General features: G+C 41.7%; 1 protein-coding gene across 3 annotated transcripts in view; it reads left to right on the top strand.

Annotated features, from left to right (window-relative positions):
• INPP5B (inositol polyphosphate-5-phosphatase B) overlaps positions 1–21,789 on the top strand; it is a 116,520-nt gene that overhangs the window by 26,959 nt on the left and 67,772 nt on the right. Inside the window, exons 2-3 of one of the 3 annotated variants that reach the window (XM_075853246.1) lie at positions 5,382–5,447; positions 5,542–5,632. The exons of 1 other annotated variant lie outside the window; for it this stretch is intronic. In XM_075853246.1, coding sequence (XP_075709361.1) covers positions 5,382–5,447; positions 5,542–5,632 — 157 coding nt within the window. The remainder of the gene's footprint in view (positions 1–5,381; positions 5,448–5,541; positions 5,633–21,789) is intronic. One more of the 3 variants, XM_075853247.1, reaches the window with a different exon arrangement.

The following is a 21,789-nucleotide window of genomic DNA, read 5'->3' as shown; positions in this document are numbered from 1 at the left end:
AGCAGCATCGGCGTTTGCAGGTAAGTCGATGTAGCTACTTACCTGCAAACGCTGATGCTGCTGCAGAATCAACTGTAACCTCTGGTGCCGATGTGTCCTCGCTCGTCCGACACGATGCAGGACCTGGGGCAGGAAGTGAGTGACGTCACAGCGTGATCTCTCGAGAACACGCTGTGTGTCTGTGCACTGCCAGAAGCTGGGTGGTAACGAAGAGAAGTGGATGATGCTGATTCGTCAGCATCATACACTTCCATTCACAACGCCCAGCTAGTAAAACATGTAAAAACGCCCAGATGTACATACACAATACACGCCCAGTTGTACTTTAGAAAGCCTCATTTGCATAAATATAAAAATGGTCATAACTTGGCCAAAAATGCTCGTTTAAAAAAAACCAAACGTTACTCTTATCTACATTGCAGCGCCGATCTGCTGCAATAGGAGATAGGGGTTGCAAAATCTGGTGACAGAGCCTCTTTAAATAAAAACTTTAGGCCTAGCACATTAAGTTCCTTTTTTTAATTCTAAATTAGCAGTCCACCCCTGGATTAAGAGATTCCTAACCGCTTCCTGCAGACTTAAACCCAGATAAGATCCCCAGTTCCTCCCTGGGACGTAAACATTGTTCTCCAGGTTATGATAAATCCACCATTTGAACCAATAGACTCTATCTCGCTGACACTTAAAATAACATTCTTGTTGGCCATTACATCAGCCCGTAGAGTGCGTGAGATTCAGGCCCTTTCTGCCTTTCTTCCACATACCCTACTGTTAGAGGATAGAGTCATCCTAAAAACCTTACTAGGATTTCTGCCTAAAGTGGTCTCTCCCTTTCATTTAGATCAAGAGATTATTCTTCCCTCCTTTTGCGACTCCCCAAAATATCTGAGGGAACAACAGTTTAACTGCCTAGACGTAAGAAGATGCCTAGTCCGGTACCTAAAGATTACCAAGGATCTAAAAAATGTGTTTATCCAGTTTCAGGGTCATAACAAAGGTTCGTCAGCCAGTAGAGCCACTATAGCTAGGTGGATTAAACAGGCCATACAATTAGCCTATATAAATCAGAAGCTCAAACCTCCAGAGCTCACTCCACTGTGTCCACTTCGTGGGCTGAGAGAACAGAAACCTCTCTAGACCAGATATGCAAGGCTGCTACATGGAGTTCTCACACCTTTTTCAAGCATTACCGATTACAGCCTCTGACTTGGCCTTTTTGGTAGAAAGGTGCTACAAGCTGTGGTCCCACCCTAAATACTGATTTCTATTTTACATCTCATGGGGTGCTGTCATAGGTTAAAGTGTAAAAGATCGAGTACTTACCGGTAATCGGTTTTTCAAGAACCTATGACAGCACCCCTCTGTTACCCTCCCTATTGATTGTAGCAGATAGAGCCCTCATAAGGTAGATCGCTAACCTAAATGCAAAGGGATTCCTTGTAAATACTGTATATATAAAGGTGTGAGGGAATTTCAGTTGGGTGGTGCAAAAAAAAAACAAAAAAACCCCAATATAAACTATTTCTCATCCTGAGTTCTTTCAAAAGAATGGGTGTGTGGAGAGGTGTGTCACTTTTTTATATCCTCAGGTTTCCTGTCCAGCGGATGGGATGTCTCTCCAGGGGTGCTGTCATAGGTTCTTGAAAAACCGATTACCGGTAAGTAATCAATCTTTTCCTTGGAGGTAACCATGGTTAACAGAAGAAGACAATGATTTCAAGCACCATTCCCCTCTTAAAGCAACCAGCCTGCTCTTCTAATTTAATCAGCATGACCGTATGATATCAGCTGCCTTGTCCTGACGAGAAGATCAATGAAATGATGTTAGCAGGTAATTTTGTGGCAGGGCTGAAATGCAGTGGAAATTAAGTTCATTTTCATGGCAAGGAATGATGTTGTAATTAACCCCTTCCCTCTTTGGCCACTTTTGACCTTCCTAACAGAGCCTCATTTTTCAAATCTGATGTTTCACTTTATGTGGTAATAACTTCGGAATGCTTTTACCTATCCCAAGCGATTCTGGTCTTTGTTACTGGCAAAATTTGCTCGATACGTTCAGTGTTTAAATGTGAAAAACACCAAAATTTTGCGAAGAATTTCAAAAATTAGCATTTTTCTAAATTTAAATGTATATGCTTGTAAGACAGGCAGTTATGCCACACAAAATTGTTGCCAATTAACATCTCCCATATGTCTACTTTAGATTGGCATATTTTTTTTTTCAACACCCTTTTTATTTTTCTAGGGTGTTACAAGGCTTAGAACTTTAGCAGCAATTTCTCACATTTTCAAGAGAATTTCAAAAGGCTATTTTTAAAGGGGGCAGTTCAGTTGTGAAGTGGCTTTGAGGGCCTTATATATTAGAAACCCCCAATAAGTCACCCCATTTTAAAAACTTCACCTCTCAAAGTATTCAAAACAGCATTTCCTCCCTCAGGAAAGCAATGTCCATTCTAGGCCTTATGACCTCCGCTATCCCAGCAATAAGCTGGGCTCCGCATCACTCAAGGCCTCAGAGGGAGATTCTTGGCCTTTGAGATGCCCCCCCCCCCTCTCTTTGGACACCAAATTTCACCTTTCTTCAAAAGTGAGACTCTCTCTCTTCTGTGGTGGACAAAGGTAGAGAATCACAACATCAGTGGTTTACATAAATCGCCAGGGAGGTACAAGAGCTCCTCACCTCCAAGCACTAACAGTCAATTTTCCTCAGTCCTGGGGTCAGGAATTGGGATTTGCCTTCCCATCCCTTTGTCTTATTCCCGGGATATTAAAGAAAATCAGGGAAGACGGAGCTGCATTGATTCTTATTGCTCCAAGGTGGCCTAGGAGAGCCTGGTTCACTTGGCTCATGTCCCTGTCAGTAGCTTCTTCTTCTTGGGTCCTTCCAATCAGGAAGGATCTTCTCTTTCAGGGTCCCCTTTTCATGGAACTTGAGAAGTTAATTCTCTCTACAAAATGTCTTTCGGACAAGGTAGTAGACACACTGTGTTAGCCAGTAAGAAGAAAGTGACGTCTAACATCTACTTGAGCGTTTGGAACACCTTTACTAAGTTCGTAGGTTCAGAACAAGATCCTCTGACAGATCCTAACATACCAGTCATTCTAGATTTCCTACAGGCAGGTATAGACAAACAACTTAGACCCAGTACTCTGAAGGTCCAGAGAGCGGCATTGAGTTCCTTTTTTGATCGGCTAGCTGAACATCCCTGGGTAGAGAGGTTTATATGGGCATCATCAGACTACTAACCATAATATGTACGTTCCTTATGGCCATTACATCTACCAGGAGGATTTCTGAGATTCAAGTTTTTTCAGCTCACTCCCCTTATACGAAGTTATTTGATGACCGGGTGATCATTAAACCTCTTCCCTCGTTCCTTCCAAAGGTATTACATAGTTTGTACGGTTGAAAAAAAGACACCTGTCCACCAAGTTCAACCAAGGGATGGGAAAGGGGAAGTAAAAAATTTCTACACATAGGAGCTGTTAAAGTTCCATACCTTGCAGGATGTCATGCTACCTTCCTTGTTCTCTGGGTCAGGAAAGATTCCGTAAGAAAGACTCCACCGCCTGGATGTCTTCTGAGATAGCTAGAAGTTACTTTTCATTGGAGGAAAGATGAAAATCTTCTACAGTTTCAGGGACCTCGTAGAGATAGTAAGGCTTCTACAGTATCCATTGCCAGATGGATTAATCAGGCAATACATTTCGCTTGTGTCCTTATCTCTTCCACCACCAGTAGGGTTTAGATCTCATTCAACTAGGTCAGTGGCCACTTGCTGGGCGGAGACAGCAGGAGCCTTTTATTTCTCAAATTTTTAAGGCAGCTACGTCAAGTTCTCCACATACCTTTTTTAGACATCTACAGGTTCTTTTTAGAGCAGATGCTTCCTTTTGTAGCAAAGTCCTGCAGGCTGTTGTCTCTCCATGATGACTACTAGTCTAGTCTCGCATGTGTGTTGTCATGCGCGATGGAAAAACAATAATTACTTACCAGTAATTGGTTTGTTTGTTTTTTTTAGCTCATGACCGCACCCTATTATTTGGTACTGAGAGTCCATTAACTCTCTTACCTTTCCTCCGTGTGGAGGTCTATAGGTCAGGGTCTGGCCAAGGCAGAATAGGCCTATAACTTAACAGATTTGGGTCACTTTCATCTCTGCCTCTTGTGTTCTCTTTCCAGATACCTTTTTTTAATTTTTTGTTTCACTCCTCCGGGTACTTCCTTTCTTGCAAATCACTGAGGTGTGAACCTTTTTATCTCCTCAGGTTTCTTGTCCTGGGATGGGCGGCCTTCTCGCATGGGTGCTGTTCGCTCCATGAGCTCCAAAAAAAACAATTAGCGTTAAGTAATTATTGGTTTTCTACATAGGCTTCCTTTATAGAATTTCAAAGACACCAGGAAAAGCAAAATGTTACTGATTAGACACTGCGATGCAGAAAAAAGAGCTCTTTGCTGTAAAAGCCATAGAAAATGGCGTCCGAACAATCATGTGACCTTCCTGTGGGTGTTTTCAGTAGGTTGGGGCAAAATTGATAAAACTAGACCGATGTCCCTGTTTTGTGGTCGAGAAAAACGTATGACGTACGCACATCGGACACGCTTGTTTAAGGGCTTAATGTGCAAAAAAAGATCAGCAAATACAAGTCCTCGAGCTGTCTCTACTGCTAGTTATTACAGATTTTATGCATTTCCTCCTAAAGCTGTCCATAGATGTAACAACTTTATTAATTATCACATCATGAAACGTGATTAGGATATGTCTGATGACATTTATGGCATGTTACGGAAACAGTTGACAAAGTTCCACATCCCTAAATTCTTATCCTCCCCTTTTCAGGTGGCTTCTGATGAGCAACAGGCGATACTGAACCCTGTTGTCATGATCATGGGGTCAGTGCACAGGGGTTAGACCTCCACTAATCCTAAAGGCCCCATGGAACGGCATTGACGTGTCCGAAAATCGCACCAGCAATCTGATTGGTACAGTTTTCAAATTGTTAATGGACGCTCAGTGTTGTGAATGAAAGTACTTTTTACCTGCAAAATCGTGCAGCCATACGGGTCTATTTATTAAACGTGTATTCCCATTATCAATACTTATCGCCTATCCACATGATGGGTGATAAATATCTGATCAGTAGAGGTCCGAGTATTGGAATCCCCACCAATCCCAAGAACGGGCTCACCTGGCTGTCCCTGTGCGCCACATCTAAATAGAGTACATAGAGCATAATGGAATTGCATTGTAAAGGGTGGTATCTGCAGTTAAATTCCACAACAAATCCGCATCAAAGAGATATATATATTTTTTCTGCCACGTGTATTTCGTAATGACCTATTCACTTGTATTTTACTATACTTTGTTGCTGATTTTCAGCGCAGAATCCGCACCAAAACTCTGCAACAAATACTCCACAAAGGGGCAAGGGGAGTGGCTATAAAGGTAAAGAATGCCACAGTTCTAAACCTTCAGTGCCAGCCTAGCTTGCAAGGTATCATGTTCATTGCACATTCACATGCTTTTTGTTCTATCACAGATCACAGTACTGAACAACTACAGCAGAATGGACAGTGGCTGAGGACTGCCCAGAAACATGAACCTTCTTGGTCTCCGCACCCTCTACCCAGGTAAAGAAAACGTTTACTTTTTTTATAAAATTGTTCTGGAATAATATGTAACATGTAACTTCATGAACGTATTGAAAGAATAGCTGCAATGAATGAATCCTTGTATGTTCTTCTTACTAAAAGGGTGTGTTATGCAATAGTAAATTAACAGGACTGCATGGAATTCACATTCACAGTACTGCTTCTTTAACCCCTTTAGGACGCAGCCTGTTTTGGCCTTGGGGCACAGCCGATTTTTTTCAAATCTGACGTGTTACTTTATGTGGTAATAACTAGAATGCTTTTACCTATCCAAGCGATTCTGAGATTGTTTTCTCGTGACATATTGTACTTTATGATAGTGGAAAAATTTGGTCGATAAATTCAATATTTATTCGTGAAGAACACCAAAATTTTGAGAAAATTTGCAAAAATGTGCATTTTTCTAAATTTAAATGAATCTGCTTGTAAAACGGATAGTAATACCACACAATAGTCACTAGTTACCATTTCTCATATGTGTACTTTATATTTGCATCGTTTTTTGAACATCCTTTTATTTTTTTAGGACGTTACAAGGCTTAGAACTTTAGCAGCAATTTCTCACATTTTCAAGAAAATTTCAAAAGGCGATTTTTACAGGGGCCAGTTCAGTTCTGAAGTGGTTTTGAGGGCCTTATATATTAGAATACCCCCAATAAATCACCCCATTTTAAAAACTGCACCCCTCAAAGTATTCAAAACCGCATTTAGAAAGTATTTTAACCCTTTAGGCGTTTCACAGGAAATAAAGCAATGTAGAGGGGAAATGTACAAATTTCTCTTTTTTTTTTTTTTTTTTTTGCCGAAATTCATTTGTAATAAAAAAAATTGTGTAACACAGAAGGTTTTACCAGAGAAATACAACTCAATATTTATTGGCGAAAAAAACGGGGAGTGGAGTCCAGCGCTGGGTAGAGTAAAATGGAAACGGTTTCCAAGTTTAATGGTCAAGAAAAAATAATAAAATCCAATGCAATGAAGTCCTGGTGTGGAGAAAGTGAGATATATTGACGATATTTTGCTTATCTGGAAAGGGGACAGTAACATCATCCCAGAATTTGTCAAAGCATTAAACCACAACCAATGCAATCTCAAGTTTACATATAATTACAATACTTCCAACATTGTATTTTTAGACTTGGAACTGTCTGGCAAAGCCGGTCACACTATATCTACCCAAACTCATCGAAAATCTACATCGTCAAACAGCATACTTCATGCGAAAAGTAACCACTCAAGACAAACCATTAGGGCCATACCCGTAGGTGAGATGCATCGGGCCAAACGGAATTGCACCTCTCAAAGCCAGTTCGAATTAGAACAGGAAAAAATAAAGACAAGACTTAAAGCAAGAGGCTATCCACAATGGTCACTCGATAGAGCAAGTAACATCATGACCAACAAACCAAGATCACAGCTACTTGAATACAATAACACCAAAACAAGTCCTATAAGTCAACATTCTAGCAATCAGCCAACATTGATCCTACAACAAAGTAACCAGTTTGCGCAAATCAAAAATATAATTACTAATTACTTACCGATTCTCAAAGAGGATGACAGCATGCGTTCCATTCTGGCCGAAGGATGTCGCATTGTGGCAAGAAAAGCCCCCTCCTTAGGCAGTGTCCTGTCCCCATCACTCTTTTCATCTAATGAAATTACAAAGACAACGTGGTTAGAAACCAAAGGTTTCTACAAATGCGGCCAGCACCCCTGCAAGGTGTGCTCTTACGCTTATCCAACTAAAAGCTTTAATGATTCCAGACAAACAGACACATTTTACTATTCAGAATTACATCAACTGTAATTCTGAATCTGTTATCTACATAATTGAGTGCACCGAATGCCAACTGAAATACGTAGGTTGCACTAATCGGAAACTAAAGACGAGAATCTTGGAACATCTTAGTTACGTAAGAAATAGTAATATTCTCAACATTTCTAATGCCGCAAAACATTTTATACATCACCACAACCGAACTATAAAAACCTTTCGTTGTTATGCCATTGAGAAAATTCATTCCTCCAAGAGGGGAGGAGATATAATACACAAAACCCACCTCAGGGAGGCATATTGGATTTTTAGACTAAAAACAAGACACCCGGAAGGTCTTAATTTAAGAAAAGAGCTTATGTTCCAATATTAATCAATTAACTCTTCCATCTTAGTTTCTCATAAAATATATGGCTACCATATGTCCAAAAGTATTCCAATATACAGTTACTCCTAGAACTATACTCCCTTCCCCACATTTCAGTACATACATAACATGTGCTTTTTGATATGTACAACACGCACTACCCTATTTAGCCCTGTTTCTTTTTAATTTATTGTGTATGTAGTTGTCGTCCTGCCCTCACCATAACCACTTCACCCTCGATCCTCGCAAATACATTGAGCATCCTGCCATTCTTAAAATCTTCTTGTCATATATCATATATCCCTTGCTATATATAGGTTCCAATACACATATGATCTCAGGATCTCATATATACTTATATGTACATGCCTATCGGGTTATTTTTTATTCATTTATTTATGTCCGTCTATTTTTTATCATTATTTTCAGTCCATTATTTATTTAATTTTGATGTCTGCCCAAGTTCGATCCCTAATTCAGAGTTTACATGAGGAACACAATATATATTTTGATGTGTCATTTACCTTAGCCATAGAACTCAGGCAGAACCCTAATAAAGACACCAGAGGGACAGCGTTGTCCTCCAAATGCAGATATGCGTCCCACGCAACACGAGCCCTGGAACGCAAACAGGCAATCAAAGTGAGAACACATCCAATATACATAAATATCACACCATGAACTCTCTGTACTAATACCTTTAAACATCAACTATTATCAAACAGACAGATTACGAATCTCAACTCCAATGTATACTTACCCGATATCAAGGCAAAATCCATGTACATCGAAGACAGAACTACAACTTCCGGTTTGCGTTCCAGTGGTCATACCAACCATGGAACGCAATCAAAAACCAGCTGTCTCACCGGAACCAGGATATAAAAAGACAGCGCGCTCAATTCAAAATATATCACAGCCAAGTCTAAGGACGCCGAAGCCGTCCGAAACGCGTAGGCTCTGAGGACACTGCCCCCTCACTTTCTCCACACCAGGACTTCATTGCATTGGATTTTATTATTTTTTCTTGACCATTAAACTTGGAAACCGTTTCCATTTTACTCTACCCAGCGCTGGACTCCACTCCCCGTTTTTTTCGCTACTACCTATCGTGTGCCGACACGAGGATACCGGGCGCTACCAGTGACACGTCCCATAGTGTCAGGTGAGCTGGAGGATTCCTCCCCATTTTCTATTTTTGCTTCAATATTTATTGCCCAGGTCCTGCAGTTATTAGGAATATCCCACATGTGGCCCTAGTGCGGTAATGGACCGAAACACCGGCCTCAGAAGCAAAGGAGCACCTAGAGGATTTTGGGGCCTGTTTATTTTTAGATTATATTTTAGGCACCATGTCGAGTTTGAAGAGGTCTTGTGGTGCCAAAATAGTGGAAACTCCCCAAAAGTGACCCCTTTTTGGAAATTAGACCCCTCAAGGAATTTATCTAGGGGTATAGTTAGCACTTTGACCCCACAGGTATTTTGCTATATTTATTGGAGTTAGTCTGTGAAAATGAAAATCTACTTTTTTTCTGAAATAACATAGACATTTTTAATATTTACAAGGAATAAAGAAGAAAATTCACCCCAATATTTGTAAAGCATCTTCTCCCGATTACGGAAATACCCCATATGTGGTAATAAACTGCTGTTTGGACCCACGGCAGTGCTCAGGAGGGAGCGCCATTTGGATTTTGGAGCACAGATTTTGCTGGATTGGTTTTTAGTGCCATGTTGTGATTGCAACCCCCTGGAGGGAACAAAATAGTGGAGAAACACCAAAAGTGAACCCATTTTGGAAACTAGACCCCTCAAGGAATTTTTCTAGTGGTTTAGTAAGCATTTATACTACACAGGTCTTTTGCAGAATTTAGTAGAATTAGGCCGTGAAAATGAATATAAACATTTTTGTCCACTAAAATGTGAATTTTTTCATTTTCACAAGGGATAAAGGAGAAAAAGTCGCCCTAAATTTGTAACGCAATCTCTCCCGAGTACGACAATACCCCACATGTGGTAATAATTTATTTTTTTAATAGAAATTAATTAACCTTTGCGGGACTGATCCTTTTTTGCTTTTCCATTTTAGTTTTTCACTCCCCGCCTTCCAGACGCCATAACTTTTTTATTTTTCCATGAATTGAGCGGTGTGAGGGCTTATTTTTGGCAGGACGAGCTGTAGTTTTTATTGGTACCCTTTTTTGGTAGATGCAAATTTTTGATCACTTTTTATTACATTTTATTTAGAGCTTTGGTGGACAAAAACAGTGATTTTGGCATTTTAAATGCTTTATTTCTTACGGCGTTCATAATGCGCTATAAATGACAGTTTTACTTTATTCTGCGGGTCGGTACGATTACGGCGATACCATATGTATATAGTTTTTTTATGTTTTGCAGCGTTTGCACAATAAAATCACTTCTTTATAAAAATGTATTTTCTGTGTCCCCATATTCTGAGAGCCGTAACTGTTTTATTTTTCTGTCAAAAAAGCGGTGTAAGGGCTTGTTGTTTGCGAGAAAGGTTGTAGTTTTTATTGATACTATTTTCGGGTACATGCGACTTTTTGATCACTTTTTATTCTATATTTTGGGAGGGGTGGTGACCAAAAAATAGTGATTCTGGCATTGTTTTTAGTTTATTTTTTTTGCAGCGTTCACCGTGCGGTAAAAATAATATTATAGTTTTATAGATTGGGTCGTTACGAACGCGGTGATACCAAATGTGTACTGTTTTTTAACGGTTTCATTTTTTTCCTATAATAAGAGACTTATATTTTTACACTTTTGTAAAACATTTTTGTTAACTTTTTTTTAATTTTTTCTTTACTTTTTACAGTTTCTTTTTTAACCTGCAGCTTTGATCGCTGCTAGAATACGTTACACTACCTTGGTAGTGTAACGTATTACAACTGTCAGCGTGACGTCATAGGCTTGCATACATGGCAGACCCGGGGGCCGTTGTCTGGCCCCCGGGTGCCATCACAAGCATCAGCAGCCCCCACAATTGCATGGGGGCTGCTGATGTGCTACAAACCCTGTACATGCGGAGATTGCAATCGAGCCCCGCATGTAACTGGTTAATTGCCGAAATCAGCGGCAATGAGCCGCTGATCGGCAACTAGTGGAGTGTCAGCTGTCAGGGACAGCTGACCTCCCGGTTCTCGATGCACACTGTCGCCGACACTGTCACAGACACGGTCATCGACAATGTGCACCGTGAATGGCAGTGACGTACTGTCACTGACAGGAAGTCTATCAGGAGGCTGATCCTGATAGGCTTCCGTACATGGCAGACACGGAGGCCATTACTTGGCCTACGATGGCCATGCTAGCCATCTGCAAACCTCACGATTTCATCGTGAGGTCTGCCGATGAGCTAGAAACCCCTGAATGCGGTGATTGCAATCGATCACCGCAATCAAGGGGTTAATTTCCGGAATCAGCGGAAATAAGCCGCTCATCGGCATACAGTGGAGTGTCAGCTGTCAGGGACAGCTGGCCTCCCGGTTCCCGATGCACACTGTCGCCAACAGTGTGCATCGGGAACCATGCAGTAACTGTACGTCCCTGTGCCTTAAGACACTGGCCACAGGGACGTACAGTTGCTTCCTGGTGCGCCTAGGGGTTGAGAGCTGAGATCTCCCAGCATAGGTTAAGGTTTTGTACAGCGCTTTCTTTTGTTGTGTACATTCTGGCAAGTTTAGTCTTTTACACCAGTTGCTGTACGGTAATCTGATGTAGGATAACCAACTGCCTCCTTGGATTATGGTAGCTCCGTTGCAAGGGATATCGCGTTTGTGTCGGTTTTAATTTTTTTTCATTTGTTTTACTCAAGATTACTAATGAAAATGAGTAAATGTTACAAAGTTTCTTTATAAACTGTAAAATTATGTTGAAAGGAGAACATAAGTTTTTAACCCCTTGAGGACCAATCTCATTTTGGCCTTCAGGACCAGCCCCACTTTTTTTCAAATCTGATGTGTCACTATATGTGGTAATAACTCTGGGATGCTTTTACCTATCCAAGCGATTCTGAAATTGTTTTCTTGTGACATATTGGAATTTATGTTAGTGGAAAAATGGGGTAGATAAATTCACTGCTTATTTGTGAAAAACACCAACATTTTGAGAAGATTAGCAAAAATTATGATTTTTCTAAAATTAATTGTATCTGCTTGTAAAACAGATAGTAATACCACACAAAATAGTTACTAATTAACGTATTTCTACTTTGCATCTTTTTTTTGAACGTCCTTTTTATTTTTCTAGGACGTTACAAGGCTTAGAACTTTAGAGGCAATTTCTCACATTTTCAAGAAAATTTCAAAGGGCTATATTTTCAGGAACCAGTTTAGTTCTGAAGTGGCTTTGAGGGGCCCATATATTTGAAGTCCCCATAAAACACCCAATTTTAAAAACTGCACCCTCAAAGTATTCAAAACAGCATTCAGAAAGTGTTTTAACCCTTTAGGCGTTGAACAGGAATTAAAGCAAACTAGAGGTGATATTTACAAATTTCATTTCTTTGCCAAAATTAATTTGTAATACATTCTTTTCAGTAACACAGAACATTTTACCCAAGAAATGCAACTCCATATTTATTGTCCAGATTCTTCAGTTTTAAGAAATATCCCACATGGCCAAAGTGTGCTAATGGACTGAAGCAAAGGTGCACCTAGTGGATTTTGGGGCCCCATATTTTTTTTAAATCTATTTTAGGCATCATGTCAGGTTTGAGGAGGACTTGTGGTGCTAAAACAGTGGAAACCCCCAAAAGTGACCCCATTTTGGAAACTACACCCCTCAAGGAATGTTTCTAGGGGTATAGTTAGCATTTTGACCCCAGTTTTTTTTGCTAAATTTCTTTGAATTAGTCTGTAAAAAGGTAAAAAAAAAATTTATGAAAAAACATAGCTTTTTCTAATTTTTGCAAGGAATAAAGGAGAAAAAGCACCTCTTCATTTGTTAAGCAATTTATCCCGATTGCTGCAATACCCCATATGTGGTAATAAACTGTTGTTTAGACCCACGGCAGGGCTCAGAAGGAAAGGAGCACCATTTGGATTTTGGAGTTCAGATTTTGCTGGAATGGTTTTCAGTGGCATGTCACGCACTGGAGGGACCAAAACCGTGGAAACCCCCCCCCCCACAAGTGACCCCATTTTGGAAACTACACCCCTTAAGGAATTTTTCTAGGGGTATAGTTAGCATTTTAACCCCACAGGTTGTTTTGCTGCATTTATTGGAATTAGTCTGTAAAAATGGGATAAAAGGAGAAGGAGCGTCAATTGGCTTTTGGAGCACAGATTTTTCTGCAATGGTTTTCAGGTGCCATGTTGCATTTGAAGAGCCCCTGAGGTATTTGTACAGTGGAAACCCCCAAGAAGTGACCCCATTTTGGAAACTACACCCCTTGAGGAATTTATTTAGGGGTGTAGTGAGCATTTGGGCTCCACAGGTGTTTCATAGAAGTCATAAACACTGGGACGTGAAAATGAAACTTTTTTTTTTTTTTTTTTTAAACGTAGATTTAGCCCAAATCTTTCATTTATACGAGAAGTAATAGGAGAAAGGAGCACTGATCAATTTGTTACGCAATTTCTCCTGATTACAGCAATACCACATATTTGGTTGTAAACTGCTATATGGGCACACGGCAAGGGTCAGAAAGGAAGGAGCACCATTTAGCTTTTGATCACAGATTCTGCTGGAATATTTTTTAGCCGCCATATTTGTTTTTTCAGAGACCCTGAGGTACCAATACAGTGGAAACCCCCAAGACGTGACCCCATTTAGGAAACTACACCCCTCAAAGTTTTCATCTAGTGGTATAGTGAGAGATTTGACTTTTCAGATTAGGAATTGAAACAAAATAGTTGGTTTTTTTAAATTTATTTTACAGGCTTATGAGTTTGATGAAACATTTTGGGGATGTATCCAGCACCAATGAGGAAACCTGTGTTCATTGATACCATATATGTGACCGTTTTTATTGTACAGGCACACGGTGGGGCCCAGAAGTGAAAGTGTACCCTGAGGCTCTTCAAGGCTTAGTTTTTGCTTGAGTGATTTTGGGCCACAATGGATGGTATTCATCTAGGGGTATAATGAAGTTATTTTTTTTTTATTTTTTTTAATATATCCAATTGGTGCACAAGTGGACAATTTTAAATGAAGGTGACATAAAATTTAAGATTAAATTTGTATGGACATCCTGAAAATGGCAAAAGGCATGACAAAATTTTATAATCCATTGAAGAATGGTAAATTCTGAAACATTCTTCTATGCAAAATATATCGTATCCTTTCGGATACCCCCTCTTCGCGCACACGCGACATAGTTTTCGTGGATGGCTCTTTTTTTCTGTTGGGGGTACTTCACTTGGGAAGTGCTGACCAGGGACATTTCTACTTGCCTCACTTCCTTATGCCCTGCTTCTCGCTTCTTCCTCTTGGTCTTTAAAAATACATTTTTGAATACATTTTTAATCGTACTCGAGCGACCTAGAACGATTGCTAGCATTTTGGTACAAAATAAAAGCATTGAGGAGGGCCATTTCAATTAAATATACTGACCGTTTTTTTGTACCATACTTTTGTCTTTTGCATGGCACAGTATGGCTTCATTAATTTATCTCCCAAATCCCCCCTCCTATATGTTTGTAGACCTGTATGCATTCAGGCTTTGAAACAGTGGTGATTGTTCCACGCACTGAAACTGGATTTGTGGTGCTTTCATGGATTGTGGAGAGCATGTGGACCCTTTTTTCTAAAAAAAAAAATTCTTTTGTCCCGGAATTTTACCAAGAGCAGATTTTGAAAGTATCGTGCCCTGATTTTGCCAACTGCCAGTTTTTCAGCAAGGAAAGGCTTTTGGATGTTTTTTTCGATTCCTACGAGCAGTGCCACAGGCCAGTGTTTTCCTTTCAACAAGGTGTTACAAACCTGACGAAGGGATCGGTTCGGTCTAGAAACACATTGTCGTTCTAATAAAGAGTACCTTTGCAAAGTACCTTAGAGAACTCGTTCTTCTTCCAAGCCTCATATGATACTGCATTTTTACTCATCTCTTCATCACTTCCTTTCAAGGCACTTAAAAAGCAGAACGCTAGTGTAGAAATTGTCCAGGTATAGTTGAAACCCCTTATCCATCAGAGGATGCAACAGGTCCCACACTATCTTACCGCTTGTACCAAGAACTTGGGGGGGGGGGCACTCTGGGGGACTAATCTGTGTGTCTTTCCCCTCTTACACACAAAAGGAATGTGTGTACCCAGACTGATTTTCGGACAGTTTATATATTTTTATGCCATATATGGCTCTCTTGTTTGCAAATATTGACGGAAATGAAGCCTTCCCTTCAGGGGCGTAACTAGGAAAGACTGGGCCCCATAGCAAACTTTTGACTGGGGCCCCCCCTCCCCTGGGTGTCACACAACCCCCCCCCCCCTTGTAGATAGTGCCTTTTTTACTGCCCCCCCCTCTGTAGATAACGCTATACAGCCCCCCCTCTGTAGATAGCGCCATACATCCCCCTGTAGATAACGCCATACAGCCCCCCTGCAGAGAACGCCATACAGCCCCCCCTGTAGAGAATGCCATACAGCCCCCCCCCCCTGTAGAGAATGCCATACAGCCCCCCCCCTGTAGAGAACGCCATACAGCTCCCCCCCTGTAGGGAACGCCATACAGCTCCCCCCCTGTAGGGAACGCCATACAGCCACCCCCCCTGTAGGGAACGCCATGCAGCCACCCCCCCCTGTAGGGAACGCCATGCAGCCACCCCCCCCTGTAGGGAACGCCATGCAGCCACCCCCCCCTGTAGGGAACGCCATGCAGCCACCCCCCCCTGTAGGGAACGCCATGCAGCCACCCCCCCCCTGTAGGGAACGCCATGCAGCCACCCCCCCTGTAGGGAACGCCATACAGCGTCCCCCCTCCCAAAAAAATGCAAACTACAGTGTGTCCTACAAAATACATGTATCCCCTCTCCACAGGATCTCCACAGGATAGGGGATACATGAGTGATCGCTGGCAGCGATAGGGAAAACGGGGGACTGAAAGTCCCCTGAACTTCTCCGTGACAAACCTCTGACTTCCGGCGTCTGTGCAGCTCAATAAAAATGAAAGGAGCGCTGGTCACGCATGCGTACAAGCGCGACCGGCGCTCCATTCATTTCTACGGAGCTGCCGACACAGACCCCGGAAGTCCGAGGTTTGTGATGGAGAACTTCAGGGGACTTTCAGTCCCCCGTTCTCCCTATCCCTGCCAGCGATCACACATGTATCCCCTATCCTGTGGAGATCCTGTGGAGAGGGGATACATGTCTTTTGCTCTATTTTGCGCCTTCAGGACCAGACACCGTTTAGCCATTTTTAGCACGTGTTCGTTAAATGGCTATAGCTTTTTTATTTGTTGGGCTAACGACGTGATTTTTGCGACGTTTTTTCCGTAGACAATGCAGGTTTCTTTTTTTATCGTTTTTTGCTATTTTAGAATTTTTATTCATAAAGTTTGAAAATAATAGTAAAAAAATAAGCTTTTTTACATTTCAGCAATTTTTTTTTTTAGCTAATAACAGTTTTACCCTAAAATAGACCTTTTATTTGTGATCGTCATTGTCTACCGTAAATTTTTATATATTACATGTCTATATTAGGGTAATTGGGTCAGCGCTAGCGTTACAACAATGATTGGCGGGGGGGGGGACGGGACGTTTTTTTTTGGGGTGGGTATTTTATGTGTATTTATTATTTACATTTTTTTTGCACTTTATTATTTTTTTTATTACTATGGTCTGTCCCCCAAAGGTCAAAGAAGACCTTTGGGGAACTTTATATATTTTTTTTCACCATGTTTTTCCACTGTAACTGGAGCTGCACAGCGGCCCCAGTTACAGGGGAAATCAGCCCTCTCATAGTGACGATTGTCACTAATAGGGCTGTGCTGGGTCTAGTAAGACCCAGCAGCAGCCTGCCACTAACGGCACCCGGCGATCATGTGACCAGTCACATGATCACCGGGAGGAATAGAGACAGCGCTGCTGCGGCTGTCTCTATTCCTGTACACAGCGCGCATTCAGCGCTGTGTACAAGTGAACAAAGACCCGACATTCAGCTGCCCGATCGCGCGGGCAGCAAGTTAAAACCCGAGCCGTAGAAAGTCTATGGCTCGGGTTTTAAGGACCTTGACCGCTGGCCGTAAAAATACAGCCAGCGGTCGGGAACCAGTTAATGGCAGAGCGGGGAGATACCTCCCTGCTCTGCCGTAGTGTTCAGTGGCGTCCCGCTGTAGCAGCCATAGCGGCTGCTAGCGGAGCCTCCGGCCATGGTGGGGGCCCGTGCCGGCGGGTGACATGGGCCCCCTCATGCCGCGGGCCCGGTAGCAGCCGCTACTGCTGCTACGGCGGTAGTTACGCCACTGCTTCCCTTGAAATGGACTACTGATTCGTCAATGGCTATGGGTTTTTTCAGGAACATAAACTTCTAAATATACTAATTTTAAATATTTGAGGGGCCTAATTTTGAACAACCTATCAAAATGTGGATGATCCGGGGGTGGACACTGCTCATTGTCAACAAAATGTAAAAACTTTAAAAGGGCCTCAAAACATTTTCGAGGCATCACCTCATGGAATATAGGTGTATCATACAACATATCTGCGGACCAATATGATTTTATGGTTGTTTTTTTTTGTTTTCTTATAAGGCCCATTTTGAGTAAAAGTCCAGAGAAGGTTGCAATTTCATTTGGATTGGGTTCTGGCATATTGAGATGTCGGATTTTTGGCTAAGAACTGTTGGGCATATAAATTTGTTTGCGCAACCATGAGGTTAAATAAAGTACCCGAAAAAAACATTTAAAAAAATAAATTTCTTGAAAGTCAGTTGGGTTTATTTTTAAGCCAGGGGCATAGTTAAACTCGGGTATTTCAGGTCTATAGGAGGTGGGTGGTAGCGATATGGGGTCACTTGTGCTGGGGTCATCGGAACATAAAATGGCATATGCCTCCTCCACGCTAAATAGACGAGACATTCTGGGTATTTAATAACGCTGCACTAACCCTGACGTGACCCTTTTTTTTTTTTTTTTTTATATTAAAGGGGTTATGCGGGGACCAAAAATTGCATTGCAATAATATATTTATGTGAAACTAATGTACTTTAATTAAAAATTCGGTGCTAAATGGTGCAGTTCAACCCTCATGGATTATTCTGGAAGTGCTGGAGCTTTTCTAACAATGATGACGCTCTGACACGGCCCCACGTGACTGAGCTCTTACTTCATGTGCTGTTCGTGAACATGACCGCGCAGGGCTGTCACGTTGCCTATTGCTGGAGTCCCGAGCAGAGCAACAGCTAGCGTTTGCTCAGGACTCCAGCACTGCTCCCTACATCCATATTTGGTCAATTCAGGGGTTTCCTATCGCTGTAGTCCCGAGCAAAGCATCAGCTGATGGTCTGCCTGGGGACTCCCCAGCTTCTGCCCACGTCATTGTCAATATATAAACGATGACGTCGGTAGCAGTACTGGAGTCCCCGAGCATCAGCTGATGGTCTTCTCCGGGACGCCAGTACTGTTGCCAACGTCATTGTCCATATATGGACAGTGACCATGACGTGGGCAGAAATTGTGGAGTCCCCTGGCAGAGCATCAGCTGGTGCTTTGCTCAAGGACTCCAGTAGTGCTGCCGATGTCATTGTCCATATATGGACAGTGACGTCAGCAGAAGTTGTGAAGTCCCCTGGCAGAGCATCCGCTGATGCTTTGCTCGGGGACTCCAGCGATAGGAAACCCCTAAATTGGCCAAATATGGATGTAGGGAGCAGTGCTGGAGTCCCGATCAAAGCGCTAGCTGATGCTTTGCTCGGTACTCCAGCAATAGGCAATGTGACAGCCCCTTACGGTCATGTTCATGAAGAGCACGCGAAGCAAGAGCTCAGTCACGTGGGGCCGTGTCGGAGCGTCATCATTAGTAGAAAAGCTCCAGCACTTCCTGAATAATTCATAAGGTTTGAACTGCACCATTTAGTACAGAATTTTTAATTAAAGTATATTAGTAAGTTACTTAGTTTCACATAAAATTGCATTGCAATAATATATTTTGGTCCCCGGATAATCCCTTTAAGTCGAAAGAAGAACCCTGACAAGGTAACTGTGTCGTGCAAAAGTAGAGCACAAAGTTACTACTGAATTATTAAGCTAACCTAAATTACTAAAACTTTTCATGAAGATAAAATGGGGAAAATAAAATAAATGACAAACCTACTAAAATATATGGGAGTAGTGGGTGAGGTTGACCTAGTGCTGTTGGGCACTAGAGGGTACTGGCAGACACTATAGCGTCACTAAAAGTTGGGCAGTAAAGGGTGCTGGTGGACACTAAAGGGTGCCTCGCTTCTCAGAAATGAGGAGATCAGAAACGGCGACAGGAGCTGTCTCCTGTTTCCTACGTCCTAGACGGCGGTGATTGGTCAGTCTCTAAAGACAGACCAATCACAGCAATCGCCACCATGGGGGCATTCTGATTTGTCCCCAGCCAGGCAACAGAGGCGGTCAGCTATCAATGACCGCTGCCGTCTCTTCGTTATCACTGTGATTTCACATAGTGACAGTTTAATCCTTCACCGCAATAGTACGGCGCAGGTCTGCTTCAACCAGCAGCGTGTGCCGTACTATTGCGGAGCAGGTCTGCAACAGGTTAAAGGGGCTGTCTCTTTAGCAACATCCCCTTCAATCTGAGAGGTGCATCAGCAAACAGTTGGTCTGACTTATAAAACTCCCGTCAAACAGCTGATTTTTGCCTGTGTGATGTCCATATGTTCTAATAATGTATATGAAGTATTAACCCCTTCAGGACAAAGCTCATTTTGGCCTTCAGGGCCAGCCCCATTTTTTTCAAATCTGACGTGTCACTTTTTGTGGTAATAACTTTGGAATGCTTTTATGTATCCAAGCGATTTTTTTCTATTTATTTTTTCTCGTGACCTATTGTACTTTGTTAGTGGAAAAATTTGGTCGATAAATTCATTGCTTATTTGAGAAAACCACCAAAATTTAGAGAAAATTTGAAGAAATTATGATTTTTCTAATTTTAAATGTATCTGTTTGGAAAACAGATAGTAATACCACACAAAATAGTTACTAATTAACATTTCCCATATGTCGTTTTTAGAACATCCTTCTATCCTTGGGCAGGACCTAATAGGCTTCCATACCTGGCAACCAGGAACCCGTGATTCTTTCCAGGGGCCTACGGGGTACAGATGTAGCCCCCTCCCTCTGTGGCAATCTCTTAAATCCGCTGTCGTTATTGACCGCAGCATTTAAGGGGTTAAATGGCGGCGATTGGAGATAACTGTGATCGCCGCTGATGCAGTGGGATGTCGGCTGTACATTACAGCCGTCACCCGCCGAAGATGAAGCGCGCACAGCTCCTGTGCCCGCTTCATCCTCAGGGCGTTACTGTACGCCCATTTGCGGGAAGAGGGTTAAACAACCCTGAGTTGAGCACTTATGAATAATAGTAAGTGTACAGCTATTAGGCTGCGTTCACTGGTCGTAGTCAATCTGTGGGGTTTTTTCCGCAACTTTGTAGAAATGTCAACAGTCTTAGGTTAAAATCTAAAGAAACGGCTATGACGATGGAAAAATAAAAACATTTGGAAGATGGGGAGGCAAAAAATGCAAGCGGTTAAATGAATGAGAAGTTGTCAAAACTCTTCCCTGTTATTACTGAAGTACTCATGACCTGTATTACCCGTTTTTTATTTTTACTAAATTGTTTTTATTTGAAAAACAAGGTTTTTTTACAGTATGAAGAGAAAAACCTTTACCAGTACTAGATTAACCAAGCGTGACAGGTATCACAAGAATAAACCTGAACAACACAAAATAAAAATTGAGTTCTTAGATGCGACCCACTATTTATTGGTATGCCTAATGTATTGAAGGTTAACCACATCAGCAACTACTTCTCTAACTGTTACTCGTTTTTTTAAGGCATAGTTATAAGGAACCAGACTAGAGGATGTTGATAAAACCATAGAAGATGCAGGTTCTGAGTTTCAGATCAATATTCAGGAATTAATGGAATATAGCAGTTGCTTAACATTCCTGGAAAGCAAACTTAACCAAGGTATGGCAGTCTTTACAGGTTATTTACATTGCAGATTGCTGGTCTTCTGAGTAAATCCTGGTTAAAGAAATGGTAAGTCAGGTTACATAGGATGTGTATAGGTGTAAACCCTTTCAAATCTGGCATGATTGACCAACACCTCTAGTGACCCCATCCTTGTTGCATAGCCGCTCTTCATTCAACGTGAATAAAGTCAAATACTATGTATGAACGCAATTCTATGAAGCCGCTCTTTGCTCTAGCTAATAGCTTGTCTTCATATCTTTTATTTCATTTGTGCTTTAATTAAAAGAGCGGTGATGCCAGTAGTACGGCATGTGTCTGCTGAGGTCACTGATTGGCTGCAGCTGTCACATGCCTGTACCAAAACGTCATTGCTTGTAAACAAAGACCAGTGGGGGTTTTTTGTTTTTTTTTTGTTTTTTTAATAAACCGACAATTCCTTTGGCTCACAATATTCAATAACACATGGCCTGACATTGAATAGCGATGCTTCTGGTATTGTACCCATGTCAAATTCCTGCTGGTATTGTACTCATGTCAAATTCCTGCTTGTGTTAGGCTCTGTATAACAGGATTTAGTCATAAGCTGATGTACCCGGATTACAGGCAGCTTGGCTATAGCATTACAGAGGAGAGAGCGGAATTCCTGTCGTTTACTGTGAAAGATTAAATGACACTGCTGTGAAGCCGGACCTGCAAGACCTACCTTATTGGGGCTGCATTTAGCATACATCCACATCCTGAAAAGAAATTCAAAGAAGCGTGTAAAATATGTGGGTTGATAGATAAAAATAAAAAAAATGTTAACCCATTGGCGCCACAGGCATTTTTAGTTTTTTTTTGTTTT

This window comes from Rhinoderma darwinii, chromosome 2 (genome assembly GCF_050947455.1).
Source record: "Rhinoderma darwinii isolate aRhiDar2 chromosome 2, aRhiDar2.hap1, whole genome shotgun sequence".
Classification (NCBI taxonomy): Eukaryota; Metazoa; Chordata; class Amphibia; order Anura; family Rhinodermatidae; genus Rhinoderma; species Rhinoderma darwinii.
Note: the sequence above shows the minus strand (reverse complement) of the source record. Positions and strands in the feature narration are given on the sequence as shown.